At 40.0% G+C, this 13,121-nt stretch overlaps 3 protein-coding genes and 1 pseudogene across 3 annotated transcripts; all 4 read right to left on the minus strand.

Annotated features, from left to right (window-relative positions):
* Positions 1 to 2,561: 2,561 nt before the first annotated feature.
* LOC123891233 lies at positions 2,562 to 5,929 on the minus strand (annotated as a pseudogene).
* A 2-nt stretch (positions 5,930 to 5,931) lies between these two features.
* LOC123891642 lies at positions 5,932 to 6,708 on the minus strand. Its single transcript, XM_045941557.1, has one exon. It carries the CDS (start codon positions 6,706 to 6,708, stop codon positions 5,932 to 5,934), a length of 777 nt encoding a protein of 258 aa, XP_045797513.1.
* Positions 6,709 to 9,513: 2,805 nt separating this feature from the next.
* On the minus strand, positions 9,514 to 9,966 carry LOC123891643. Its single transcript, XM_045941558.1, has one exon. The coding sequence runs from the start codon at positions 9,964 to 9,966 to the stop codon at positions 9,514 to 9,516; it is 453 nt and encodes a 150-aa protein (XP_045797514.1).
* A 593-nt stretch (positions 9,967 to 10,559) lies between these two features.
* LOC123891644 (protein MAIN-LIKE 1-like) lies at positions 10,560 to 11,796 on the minus strand. The gene is made up of 2 exons (XM_045941559.1): positions 11,395 to 11,796; positions 10,560 to 11,150 (listed from the first exon to the last, which is right to left on the minus strand). Exons 1-2 carry the CDS (start codon positions 11,794 to 11,796, stop codon positions 10,560 to 10,562), a joined length of 993 nt encoding a protein of 330 aa, XP_045797515.1.
* Positions 11,797 to 13,121: the final 1,325 nt, after the last annotated feature.

Here is a 13,121-nt window from a genome sequence, read left to right on the forward strand (position 1 = left end):
CACTTCACTTCCTCGAGGCGTCATCCAAAGACTGAAGCAACCCTCGAAGCCATCATTCAAGGTGAAACCGAGCCCCTAAGGTCCTACCTCGAACGGTTCAACAAAGCAGCCGTAGAGGTAAAGGTCGAGGAGAGCATGAAGCTGTATCTCCTCGACAGGGGACTACGTCGGGACAGCGACTTTGCTAAAGCTGTCGGTATCGAAGAGCCGAAGACGTTGGATGCATTCTTCGAAAAGGCAAAGAAGTACATCGCCTACGAGGAGAAACAGAAGGCCATAGATCTAAGGAGGCCGTAATTCCAGTAGAAACCGGAGCATCCTCCTTCCGAACGGAAGTACCCCTCGAAGGGGAAGACAACCACGAAATGCTCAGAGAGGAGCTCGACCTCTTGGAGGAACTCCGAGACGGCGCAGCCCTCCGAGAAGCTACTTTGAAACAAAAAATAGCAAAACGACATGATAAAAAGGTCATCAAGCGAGAATTCGACGTTGGAACACTAGTGCTCCGACGTAACCAAAAGGATTCTCGCGAGGGTAAACTCGCGGCACATTGGGAAGGACCTTATCGTGTCCGAGCCAAAACCGAAAACGGTGCTTATTATTTGGAAGATCTTTACGGAAAAGAAATTCCTCGACCTTGGAATGCCGAAAAGCTCAAACAATACTACAGTTGAGGGAAGCTCAACGCCGTCCCTCGACGAAGGCTGTGTCTTCGCCCATGAGAAGCACACCTATACAACGGAGGAGTGCTTAGGTACGGGCATGAATCTTAAAAATATAAAACAAAGTCGAGACATTAGGAGCTCGATGATGTTGGCGAGGATAGTTCTAGACCAAGGAACACCATCGTCGTAGTACACGCCCGGTAGAACCCCAGCTCGCGATGGGATGTTCACACCCCGAGGAGGAAAGCTTAACAACAGCCCCTCTCCTCGTTATTAGTTTGGATAAACATCTCCAAACACTTAGGATGGTTCCCCACACCTTCTAAGCTCGGCATCAGCGATACTAGCTATCATAACGATGACCACCGTCTAAACACACACTAGCGCGAAGACACGAATAGTTCGGCGTATAGAATGTTTGGAAAATTAATTAAGTTAAAGCTACAAGCAAGAACGATCAATGCTAGAAGCAAAAACACCGCATGAAAATTGCCGCATAAAACCTAAATCTAAGCGCGATGAGATAAAGGTAAAGAACGCGAGCAAATAATTTAAAGTGCGAAATAAAATAAAACCCTCGAGGACAAGCTCGGTTCGCTCGAAAAAACTGTAGCATATGTTCGGAACGATTAATTCAGAAGTTATAACATACATTCAAGGGAAGTGCATAATTAAAGCACAGCTGCAAAAATAAATGATGCTCGAAGGATTAAAACTTAATATTCTTTATTAATAGAAAGCCAGTACAGAAGGAAAGAAAATTACAAAGGATCCGAGCATCTAATCCACATGCTCGGAATCTGAATCAATCTTCAACAATTCCGCTGGCTTCATCTTGGATTCCACTGTCATCTGGGACTCCCCTTCGTCAGAGGAAGAGAGAAGAGGGTAAAAGTCCTGAGACTTATAAGTCTTCAGGAACTCCGCATAATCCCCATCTATCTCATCCGAACCTGACGAACTGGAGATATCTGAAGAGAGAGTTATCGTCTCCACCTTAACCTCCTTCGCCTTCTTGGAACGAGTAACCATAGCAGTGGACACCTCAATTTTCTTCTTTCCCCTCTGGGACTTAAAGCTCTCGACGGCAACCTTCTTGGTATTCTTCCTATCCATCGCTGATGCTCAAAACACAATTGTGAAGGGCAAAGAGAAAGCAGCAAGTATTTATAGGGAACTTGCCGCCCAAAAAGCCCAACATCGTGTTTAACGGCCCATAAATACAAGAGGCGGCTACTAATACCTAGGGTTGACCACTTGGTAAAAACGCTTCCCCTTTTCCAAAGCTTGACTTTGACCAAAGGGGATCACGAAAACTCAAGGAAGAAAAACACGACGGGCCATCTCGAAATAGTTATGTTCGACAAACCGAAAGATCTCCTAAAAGCACGAGATGAATCGTTCAAGCTTCAAAGTTATTATCCTCATCAACGAGCATAACAACTTGGGGGACTCCTGTTCTGGGCCGAGCATAGATGCTCGAGCACCAGAGGATGTCGAACAAATACGTCCCGAGCAAGCCTACCATGAAGAGCCCGCGAGACGTGCTCGACTCTCCAACGGTCTGATACACTTACGTATCGTAACGGCCGTAAACCGGAATGATGAGCATTTACTGCACATCAAGGCCTCCAAGCCGTTTTCCGGCAGCCACTTGATGGCCATTAATGCCATCAAGGGTCTTGGCCCAGCGCTGGGGGCTATATATATGTGACTCCACTTCATTTGCAAGGTACGCATTATTTAGCTAAGAAAACCTTCACAAACACAAACTGACTTGAGCGTCGGAGTGCCTGCAGGTACACAACCCCCCTCCGCTTCAACAGGGGTCTCAACGCTCTCAACCACCGCAAACGCCGGCGAAGTCGCATTCTTCTGGTCAACATGATCAGGTAGTTTCAAAAATTCAAAAATTCAAAATTTAGTGCATTAGTTTATACATCCATGAGCATCAACTAGAATGGAAGCAAATGTAGAGTTTTCTTCTCTAGGAATATAGTTGAGCATAATGCACTCGCATTGAGCAAAGAAATGATCTTGGAATTTATCTAGTCATACATATCAAAACACTAATAAAAACCTACTAGCATTTTCAATTTATGTTTTTTCCGCTCTTTAGCTTTCTCTTCCGCTCTTTAGCAACATTCTTAGCACTGAAAACCTACAATTCAACAAAAGTAAAAAAATCATTAGGAAAGAAGCCTATAAAATGACAAAGACACAATTAAATATTAAATAAAATGTAATATAAAATTCAATACCTTTTTCTTGAGTGAAAGCACCTCATTTTCTTTGTACTCTATCATTTCAAGCTACCTTTCGACAAGGGCCTCTATTTCACGAATGAGATCAACATCATTCTGCCAACGTCAAATTTATATGGTGACAAGTCAATGCAAAACAAATATCAGAATCCTTAAAAAAATTATCTCATTTAATGTACGAAACACCATCAGCACAATTGATACAGTCCAAACAACGCCTCTGCAAACAGCAAGACCACATGAAAATATATGGATGCCTTTATGTTACAATGCCCTATTGATAATTCTATGCTTATCTCTAGAGCATGTGCCGATAAGTGTTGGGTACTCGTGTATAATAATGTATATGACCCTATTAAAAAAGGGAGTCGTTGGGAAACTGTTTTTGCTGAAATTAACCCAAAACTACATTTTTAGGGGAGAAAAAATTGTATTCTCCAAAGCATTTACTAGTTGAAGATCAGAACACAATGCCTTTCAACGGGTGAATTTTGAGAATGAGATAACATGAGGGATATTGATGGGAATGAATGTGATACATTGAAATTCTTGAAGTTGCCACTCTTTTTCTTGATACATCGGATTGAAGGTTGTTCTTTTCATTAATTATGTACAACAAAATGAATGAGATTATTAATGTTGGTGTTAACTGTGATATCCATAGCTACTATTAATGTTTTAATCCCTAATGCAAACTGGTCATATTTTTAAATAGAATTCAATTTTTTTAGTATGCATATCTTTACATTTTATACCATTCAGTTTCGCCATTCAATTTCTAAATAAATATGCAAACCTGTGTGACCATTCGGTTTAAACATATGCACATGGTATGAACTGTCAATGGTATGAGTGGAATAATCACACGGATTGCAGAATGGTGAAACTGAATGGTGTTTCTCAGTGGAGACCCTTGTAGATGCTTCAAAAGTGAACGAATAAAATAGCAAAATTGGAAAGGAGAAAAACAATTAACCTTGGAAGTTGGAACATCACAATGGATAACAAGGTCAACTGTAGGAATATCCAAACCGCGACCAGAAACATCAGTCAACCTTTCCAGATTTAAATTCTTGAAGTGCTTCAAGCCTTTGAGCCCGTGATCTGAATGAATGTAGAGCTGCAGCTTCTTGATCAAGCACTTCCAACATTAAATTTAAACAATAACAATCTCTGCAATTTGGGAACTGTTAAGAGTATCTACAAAATAAGACATGTTATTGCTTAGCATATTCGGTTAGAATGGGGATAATTGTCATAAACATTTCAACTACTAGAGCTCAACTTGCACCCTAAGTGTAAGCATGCATGATCAGAACAACAACTATACTCCTATATTATAGGTATTTAATTTTCCAATGTGCAAGAATAACAGTTTAGTTATTGATGGCAAGGAAAAGAATAAAAAGCACACATAGGTTCGTACTGCATATGTAAACAACTTCCATTTTCCAACCTACAAGCTATTTACATTTATTTTGGCTTAACATTTTAATTTTAACTCTTGAAATATGATTCAAAATTGTCTTAGAATACAAACAAATGAAACTCATCTTTATATTAGCTACAGAACAGATAGTAGGCAGAGTTGTTTAATCAATGTAAGATCTGAAAGTGGCAACATAATAGAGTGAGAAGTAACAACGGCAGACCTTAGCTTACAATAATACAGACAGTAAAAATCATCTAGAGAAGTACCTGCAAGTAGAGACGAAGACAATTGCACAACGAATGCCCATATCTTTCATTTTAGACAAGATATGCATATACATCCTTCACCTTTTTAGGGATGAATACAATTTGTTGAGTGAGCCTTTCAACTGTCTTAAACCGATCATAAGCCATGAAGGCATACAGCTTATCTTGATAACGCTCACGCAACTTTTGCAGATTACTAGTCGTGGTTGCAGAAAAGAATAGATTTTGGCAGTTTTCTGGTAAGAACTGAAAGATAAATTTCAATTCCTCTGAAACCCAGCATCCAAGACTCGATCTGCTTCATCGAAGACAGAAACTGCAAACGCAAGTGTCAAGTACAGCATAATCATAATATTGCTAAATCTTTTTATAATGTTTTAAAAATAGAGCAATGCATAAATATTTATAATATTTAATCATACAATTACAGTATCCAATTTTGATATACAGAATTCCAATACAGCATAGAAAACAGAGCAACTACAGTACACAATTAGAGGCTAGTATGGTCTAATTTAGACATACACAATTCCAATACAGAAATCCAAAACATTTTAGAGTGATAATCAAGTTTTATTGCATTTCATTTCATCTCAAATCAAATCAAATATTTAACGAGAACAAAGCATATTGATGTTACATCCTTATGACCATCAACAGCATCTATGATCACACATGGAGATCTAGACTGTCTCTTATTCATATTAAGCTTGAAGAATCCAAATGGCTCAAAATTGCTAGCTAACTTGTACTATAGTGTCCTATAAAATATAGTACACTATAGTACAAAATATGATATAGCTGATTGATTTCGCAGTATTATACAAAATATGATATAGTGTACTATAAAATTAAGACCTTCAGTGATATAAAACCTGAATTTGTAAAACCTTCCAGCTTATGTATCAGTAATATAAAAGTTGTTTTATAAGTGACTAAATTACACGAGTACGGTACCCTTAAAAGCCATAAAATTAATTAAGCTCAGGATTAGACAAGAACATTAAGACAGTTTACCGTGGGACGGGAATCATTGGGCATGACAACTTAAAGATATAAGCCAGATAGGGTTAATCAGAAAATTATCAGGTTAGAGGATTCTCTCTAGAATCCATTCAGTAAGATTATAATTGTAAGCCAAGATGGCCAATGAGTAGTGGAAGCAAAAAAATAATCAAATTAACACAAAGTGGAAGAAAATGTAAACTAATAGTTACGAATCCTAGTTGAGTGATAATTCACATATCAAAGTAAATGAACAAAAGTAAAAGGGTTCAAAATTCAAACCAAAAGAAACCCTTTTGTCATGTATGCACAAGCGAAAGGCTGCATATGAGTACAATAGCATAGACAGCACAATCGATGAAAACAGCATCAACCACACTCTTTACCACCATGCCAATTTCCAATGTTTTAGCAAGTTGATTCCATTGATCAGAAGAATCAACACTGCTCTGTCTTCTCCTCGACCTCTCATCAGATCCTCGTTGTTTTCCAGTAATAATTTTCGCAACAACAAAAGTTGAATTTGTTAGCAAAACCAAGTAAAGTGGCCTAAAGCTTATCACATTCTTAATCAAAGAGAATCCTAGATAAGATGCAACAACCAATATAGCTACTATAATCGAACAACAAAGACGCGTAACCCTCGAAGCATCAATTGCATTACTCACGTCGCTCGGGATTATGAAATTGAAACTTCTAGGCTCCTCGGCACGCGGTTGTTGCCGGGAAATTTCATTATATGAATCTGGAAGTGTTGGTGGTTGTGATAGTGATTGTGGTTGTACATTTACACTTTCAGCTTCAATTTCAGAGCTTGGGAAAGTTGAAATCTCATTCTCACCGCGTTGAATTTCAGAACTAGGTTCAATTTCAGTTGGTGTTTGGGTTATGCTTCTATCAGAAGCAACGTGATTCTGCAAAACGGAATTCGAGTTTTCTTCTTCTGCGTGAGGCAAATTATCGGGAGAAGGGAGGGTTTGGATGTGACCCTTAATGAAGGCAAGACGGTCAGATCCTTGTTGAAGGATTCTTCTTCTTCTTCTTCTTTGGGACTCTCTGCTGTTTGCTTCTGCCATTTTTTCTTCCTTTCACCAATTGTAAGCCAAGATGGAACGGACATATAACTCAATAAAATATGATGACATAGTGCACTATAAAATTAAGACCATACATAAGCAGCTATATTTACCAAATCTAAGCCATTCTTAAAAAGCCACCAACACTACCAGGAATGAACTGTATTGAGAAAGATAAATTGTGGGTGAATGAATCCACAGTCACAAACATTATGAGTATATCTTCTTCATAATTGCAAAATTTGTTACCAATTTTCACTTCAACTCCCCGACCGAGTACTAAATGATACTTACTTACTAAGAGCTCAATTACTCCAACACAGCACATTTTAAAAAATTCTAAACGGGTCTCACTAATAACTACTATATCTCACTACTAACTCTATATCTCACTCACTAAGCAGCAATTCACTAATTTTCATTAAAAAAACTGAATGGATTGACATGTTAAATAAACATGTGCACAAATTAGATAGATGCATAAATAATAATAATAATCAATTGTTGTAATAATAATAATTATCTCCTTCTTCTCCTCTTCTATAATAATAATAATAATAATAATAATAATAATAATAACAATAATAAAGTGCATTGTTTGTTGGAATAATAATAATAATAATACATAATACATAATACATAAATAGAATGTTACTACTAGTTCTTCATCGAGGAGCAGCAGCAGAGTGAATCAATCATAGAACGGGGGGGTCATGGAAATCGGTAAGAAGATCAGCAAATGAGACAAGGCGGTGAAACAGATCGTCAGTGGTAGAGTTGTTAAGAATCGAGTTAACTTCCCTCTTCTTGAGATCGTTATCAATGGCATCGGTTTTGAGAAGTGCGATGATTCTATTAACGTAGAATCTAGCGGCAAGGAAGTCATCTTCAAGGGCGAATAACTCTTCGATGATGCTAAACATTTGGTCATAGGCAGCCCGGGTTTCGTCAGTCTTAGGTTGGTAGATGCCTCTGTTCTTCGGGGGCCTCACTTCACTCAACACAAAAGTTGCTTTGAATACCAGGGGTTCCTGAACTGAGATGATTATGTTTGGATTGAACTTGTATTTGCATTGCGGCTTCAAACCCCCCGATTTCGCTGCCGCTTTACCTCCATCTTCTTCTCCTTTCATCATCGATTCAATCCAACGAGGAGGAACAAAAAAAAACCCTAATTCAATTCAAATTCAATTTCAATTTCAACCCACCGGCACCTACTAGTACCTATTCATGTATATATTTATATTATTTTTATTTGTTTCTGACCGACCTACTTTCTTTTCATTTTGGGCCGGGCTTTAAGACCCCAACTGTCAGTCATCTTGTCTTGTACTTTTCGCACCCCCTGATAATCTCATTATACCCCTCTCGCTGTGTGTGTGGGGGGGCGCGTGTGTTAATTAACGTTTTTACTAAAAACACCCCTCGTCACACATCAGGCGAGTAAATGGCCGGTGCTAGTTCGCCAGGTACAAGGTGAGCGTGTCGGTGGTAAAAAAATTTCAATCTTTCTCTTGTTAACAAAAAAGACATATCTGACAAAAGAGAAAGATGTGTGGATACGGCGGCGGTGGGTGGTTCCATGAGACGAAAGAAGCTAACCGAAGAAGTTGATGGCATTGGCGATGGGAAAAGAAGAACGAGACACAAAACTAGAGAAGATGAAAATAATAGAGTGTGGAAAGACACATGTATCATTAAATAATCTCAACCAACCAATTTTAATCAAAGGGCTAATAATCATTCTCACGGTTCTCACATAAATAAGAAGCAGATTCTTCTCTCCAGGCTGTAATCCAGTGTGCTGCACGCGCTGGAATCTAATGGATCAGGATGATATGGGCTGTCTGATTGATCAGATAGCCTTGATGAGATCAACATATGGCCGTGTGATGGAAATCGACGGTCTGTAACCATGGTCCTGCGGTACGCGCGCGACACTGAATCCGCGTCCATTAATGGTAATTTAGCTAATTAATTAAAAAGAATGAATATTTTGGTCCAACTGAAAATCATAAGTTAACAAAACAACCCGATCACTATATGTGCAGGAGCCCGGGTTCGCCAGGTACAAGGTGAGCGTGTCGGTGGTAAAAAAAAAAACCCCAAATTAAAAATGTTATGACTAGTCAAAACAAATCCGAGTTGTCATACAAATGACCCTTAAATGTAAGGGACATTGAGGTATGACGATTTATTTTGGTGTTTAGATTAATTTGGTATATTTGCATGTACTTTTTTTGTCAAACGCCAAACTCGGGAAAACTCTAGCACTAGGGTTTCTTCAACTATCCAGATTTCCTATCAATACTCTAGCAATTAGGGTTTGTTCTCTTTATCAAGATTTCCTATCAATATCATACAGACTTTTCTTTTGTATCAATTGTAATGAACTTTTTTTGTCTAATGAAATTTAATTCCTCTGCATTTTTATCCATTTTTCCTTTCTGTTTCTGTCATATTTCGCCAGGTATGGGGCAAACTTATATATTCTCGCCAGGTATGGAGCGAAGTTATATATTCTCGCCAGGTATGTGGCGAGCTTGCGCTTAAAAAAAAAACAGTTTAATGGAGAAAAAAAACTGAAAAAATAACATTAACTAAATTAATAGGACATTAATTAAATGACATTAACTGAAAAAGACATTAATTTAAATAAACTGAAAAAACACGACATTAATTTAAATAAATTGAAAAAAACGACATTAATTTAAATTAAATAAACTGAAAAAAAAATAAACCACATTAATTAAATGACATTAACAAGCCATTAATTAAAAAAAAATACAGTTAAAATAATATAAACTAAGGATCAGATAAACTAATTGCTTCGACTTCGTCCTCTTCAGGCCGAACCATCGGAGCTGCGATTTCATCGTATGTCCTGGGACGATTCGGAGGGATCATGCATGACAGAATATTTTCCACAGATCTAACCAACTTTGCGTCCAGCTCGATCGGCACATAACTCCTGAACTCGGAGAAAACGAAGAACATTGTTATCACATCGCCGTTGTTACGAAGTTTGACGTTTGTGAACAACAATGTTCCATTGTTTGAGGTCCCCGACGGACGACGGTATTCGACATCAGTTACCGTTCTTGGATCTCCGGGGTTGAGACGCCGATTGATTTGGGTCAGCTGCTGCTTCAGATCACCGAGTGAAACTTGTTCGTGAATTCGAAGGAGATTCGCGTTTCCCCCGTTAAAGTAGACTGCTGCTAGGCGGGAATTTGGTTGATATTCTACACTCTCCATTTTTTTCTTCTTCTTCTTCTTCAGTTTCTACTGATCCAAGCACCCCTATTTATACACCTTCCAACCAATTTTAGACCACACATGTCTCTGTGACAACAGTGGCCACTCAATTCCACATCGTGCAGAAATTAACATGTTTCTCCCCCCACACCAAGCGAATTACTCTAATTGTTCCCCAGGTGTGTGGCGAAGACTATATGGGTCGCCGCACATGTGGCGAGAACCATCAGGTCTGGAGGCAGAATGGTGCAAAAATGCATCAACTCTGTCCAATTTTTACGGACGCCTTCGGATCATACCAAATTAAAATTTTGACAACCAAAAACAACAATACGCATATTAAAATAAACTAGCATATAAATACGAGAATAAAACGCATATTAACATAAAATAAAAACCATATCCGATGTTCACAAAATACATTCGCCGATGCGACCAATATACATCCAAAATGTTTAAAAAAATAATGACTAAACAAGCAAACTAATGACACTACTCCTGTTGCTGCTGCTGTGGGCCCTGCTGACTACCTGATGCTGCCGATGACGATCCCGAACCACCCCTCCGAGAGTATTGCTTGATTTGGGTCAAGCTCACCGCACCTTGTAGTTTTTGTCCCGGACAACACTCAATACTCCTCTCAGACGATGGACCTCCATGGACTGAAACGCCCCACCCGACAAATATGCTTCATTCGGGATGCGGATGATGTGAGGATGTGAATGGCGCACATACCACTCCATGTAATCACGGGATGCCTCGGACGCGTAAGCAACCTCCCTGCCAAGCAATTCAGGGGTCAGGATATGACCTACCAGGAGCGTCCAGTGGTCTGATATCTGGTCAAGGGTGGCCAAGTGGTCAAGGCGGGTGTTCGGATGACGTGGGATCTCTTGGACATGCCCAAACTGACGAAGGACCCTCTCAGACAAATATGGAACCTTCGCCGGACCACACCTGATCCAACCGGAGTAGATAGAACATGTCTCAAATGGCCGCACACTACGGTGATCGTCATAAGGCATCCAGATGATGTCATGAGGCAGCAGCCGATCCATCATAATCCTCATGGCCCCCTGATCACTCTGACCCTTGGGGGGAAGATATTTGCAGCATCTGGGCAACTCCTGGCTGTACTTCGAGGACAATGTTCCAATGTTCTGAAAGTGGTCATATACCCAGGCCTAAACAAAATAAAAAATTAACGGTTAAAACTTAAATAAACAAAATAAACTGTTAAAACAAAACTTATATTACTTGAAAAAATTAAATAAACATAAAGTTAGAATAAAACTTGAATAAATTAAATAAAGGTTACCTGAAGCATTGTCATGTATCCAGCCACATATTTGCAGGAGGCTGCTGATGCATTCGTGAGCCATGAAACAAGAATGTCAGTGCAGTAGTGCCCCATGAATATGTGCCAACCAGGTCCAACTCACGGAAGTATGGCAAGAACTTCAGATCCACATAGTTCTTCGCCTTGTTGGAGAAGATGGTGGTTCCAACCAAAAGCATCATATAGGCCCTGACAATGTACTCCTGGTACTTCTCAAAATTCTCCTCATCCTTGTCATTCTCAGCTTGTTTGGTCGTTTTAATGTGCCGCTCTATCAGCCGCCGAAGGTACACAAACCTACAATGTGCTCCCTTCGTCTTCTTCACCTCATCAAGTGCTTCCCTCTCAGTTGACCCCAGCATCTCAACCATCCACCTAACACCCTCGTCCTTCCCCGTTGGCAATATATGGTGCAGCATGCGTCCGTCAACGGGGATATGGAGCAGACAGCTCACATCATCCAACGTGATAGTCATCTCCCCGCTCGGCATATGAAACGTGCCGGTCTCACCGTGCCATCTCACAACAAACGTGGAAAGCAGGCCAGCGTCTAGATAACTGTACCCTGTGAGTGACAGGTCTTACAGTCCGGTGGCTCGTAGTGCCTTCTCCCACCATGGCAGAGCTTGGAGAGCAGCATTCACCTTGTCACACTTCCCATGGTTGCTAACGATCTATATCAGCTCACGATCCTGCAAAACAAACAAAAAAAATAACAAAAAATTTCATTATTTAATTTAAACTAACAGTAATAATAATAATAATAATAATTTAAATTTAATAAACGAAGAATGAAAAATTAATTTTACTTACGTGGCCGTCGTAGATGCACCTAGAAATGTGCGGTATCTTTCCATAATCGCACAACAACTCCTTCTCTGTAGGCCCCGCCGGATACTCGTCAGGCTCAGGCTGACCATCGTAGGGATTCACCCAGACATTACGCTTACCCTTCTCTGGAGCGTCCTCATCAACACCAAGTTTCTCCTGTGCGTCCTCCTCCACCTCCAACTCATGTATCAAGTCATCCTCCTCAACACCCTCAATATCAACATCAACATCACCAGCATCAGCAGCAACACCACCACTAGAAGAACCACCCTCACCCGTCTTCTTATTAGCCCTCCTTTTCTTAGGAGGATTCTCTTGGGCCTTTTGCCTCCGAGCCGATGTCGTGGCCTTGGTCGGCCGAGTACCTTTAGCAACTTCCTTACTCTTGCCCTTACCTCCCTCACCACCCTCATCTACATTTTTTCGCGTCATATTTAAACCCTAAAACCATAAACAAAACCAAACAGTCAAAAAAAATTCAAATCTGTCAAAATGATCTAACACCCTCGCCAGACACAAGGCGACATCCCTCGCCTCACCTAGGTCGAAATCTAATAGCGAAACTCAAAAAAAAAATCGAAAAAAAATGCATCAAACGTTAAAATGACGAAATACCTTTGATTAATCTTCACTCCCTTGCTAATTCCGACCGCAAACGACCAAAAATCGAAGGTTTTCACCGTTGTTTTTGTTTAGGGCGATTTTGTGAGGGTTTTGGGAAGTTTTTACGTTTTTGAAGTTTCTGCAGAAATGGGGGGAAGAAGTTGGGCAAGTCTTATATATAAGATTTGCTCGCCTCACACAAGGCGAGCAATATTTTAAATGGTTCGCCTCACATCCGGCGCGTGTGTATTTAATCTGGGGGGTGGGGAAATCCAACGGTCTCCTATTTTTAACACGCGTCTCATTGCGGGCGAGGGGTTGCTCGCCTAACCTGTGGCGAGAGGGGTAGTATGGTCATTTCAGGGGGTGTTTGAGTGTATGC

The sequence above is a fragment of the Trifolium pratense genome, linkage group LG6, assembly GCF_020283565.1.
Source record: "Trifolium pratense cultivar HEN17-A07 linkage group LG6, ARS_RC_1.1, whole genome shotgun sequence".
NCBI classification, from domain to species: Eukaryota; Viridiplantae; Streptophyta; class Magnoliopsida; order Fabales; family Fabaceae; genus Trifolium; species Trifolium pratense.

Bases quoted from the DNA above. Each gene is read 5' to 3' on its own strand.
- LOC123891643 (XM_045941558.1), bottom strand. From the start codon at position 9,966: ATGGAGAGTGTAGAATATCAACCAAATTCCCGCCTAGCAGCAGTCTAC.
- LOC123891642 (XM_045941557.1), bottom strand. From the start codon at position 6,708: ATGGCAGAAGCAAACAGCAGAGAGTCCCAAAGAAGAAGAAGAAGAAGA.
- LOC123891644 (XM_045941559.1), bottom strand. From the start codon at position 11,796: ATGCCGAGCGGGGAGATGACTATCACGTTGGATGATGTGAGCTGTCTG. The intron at 11,151-11,394 runs GTTGGCACATAT...TATTTTGTTTAG, and splicing joins ACTTCCGTGAGTTGGACCTG to GCCTGGGTATATGACCACTT.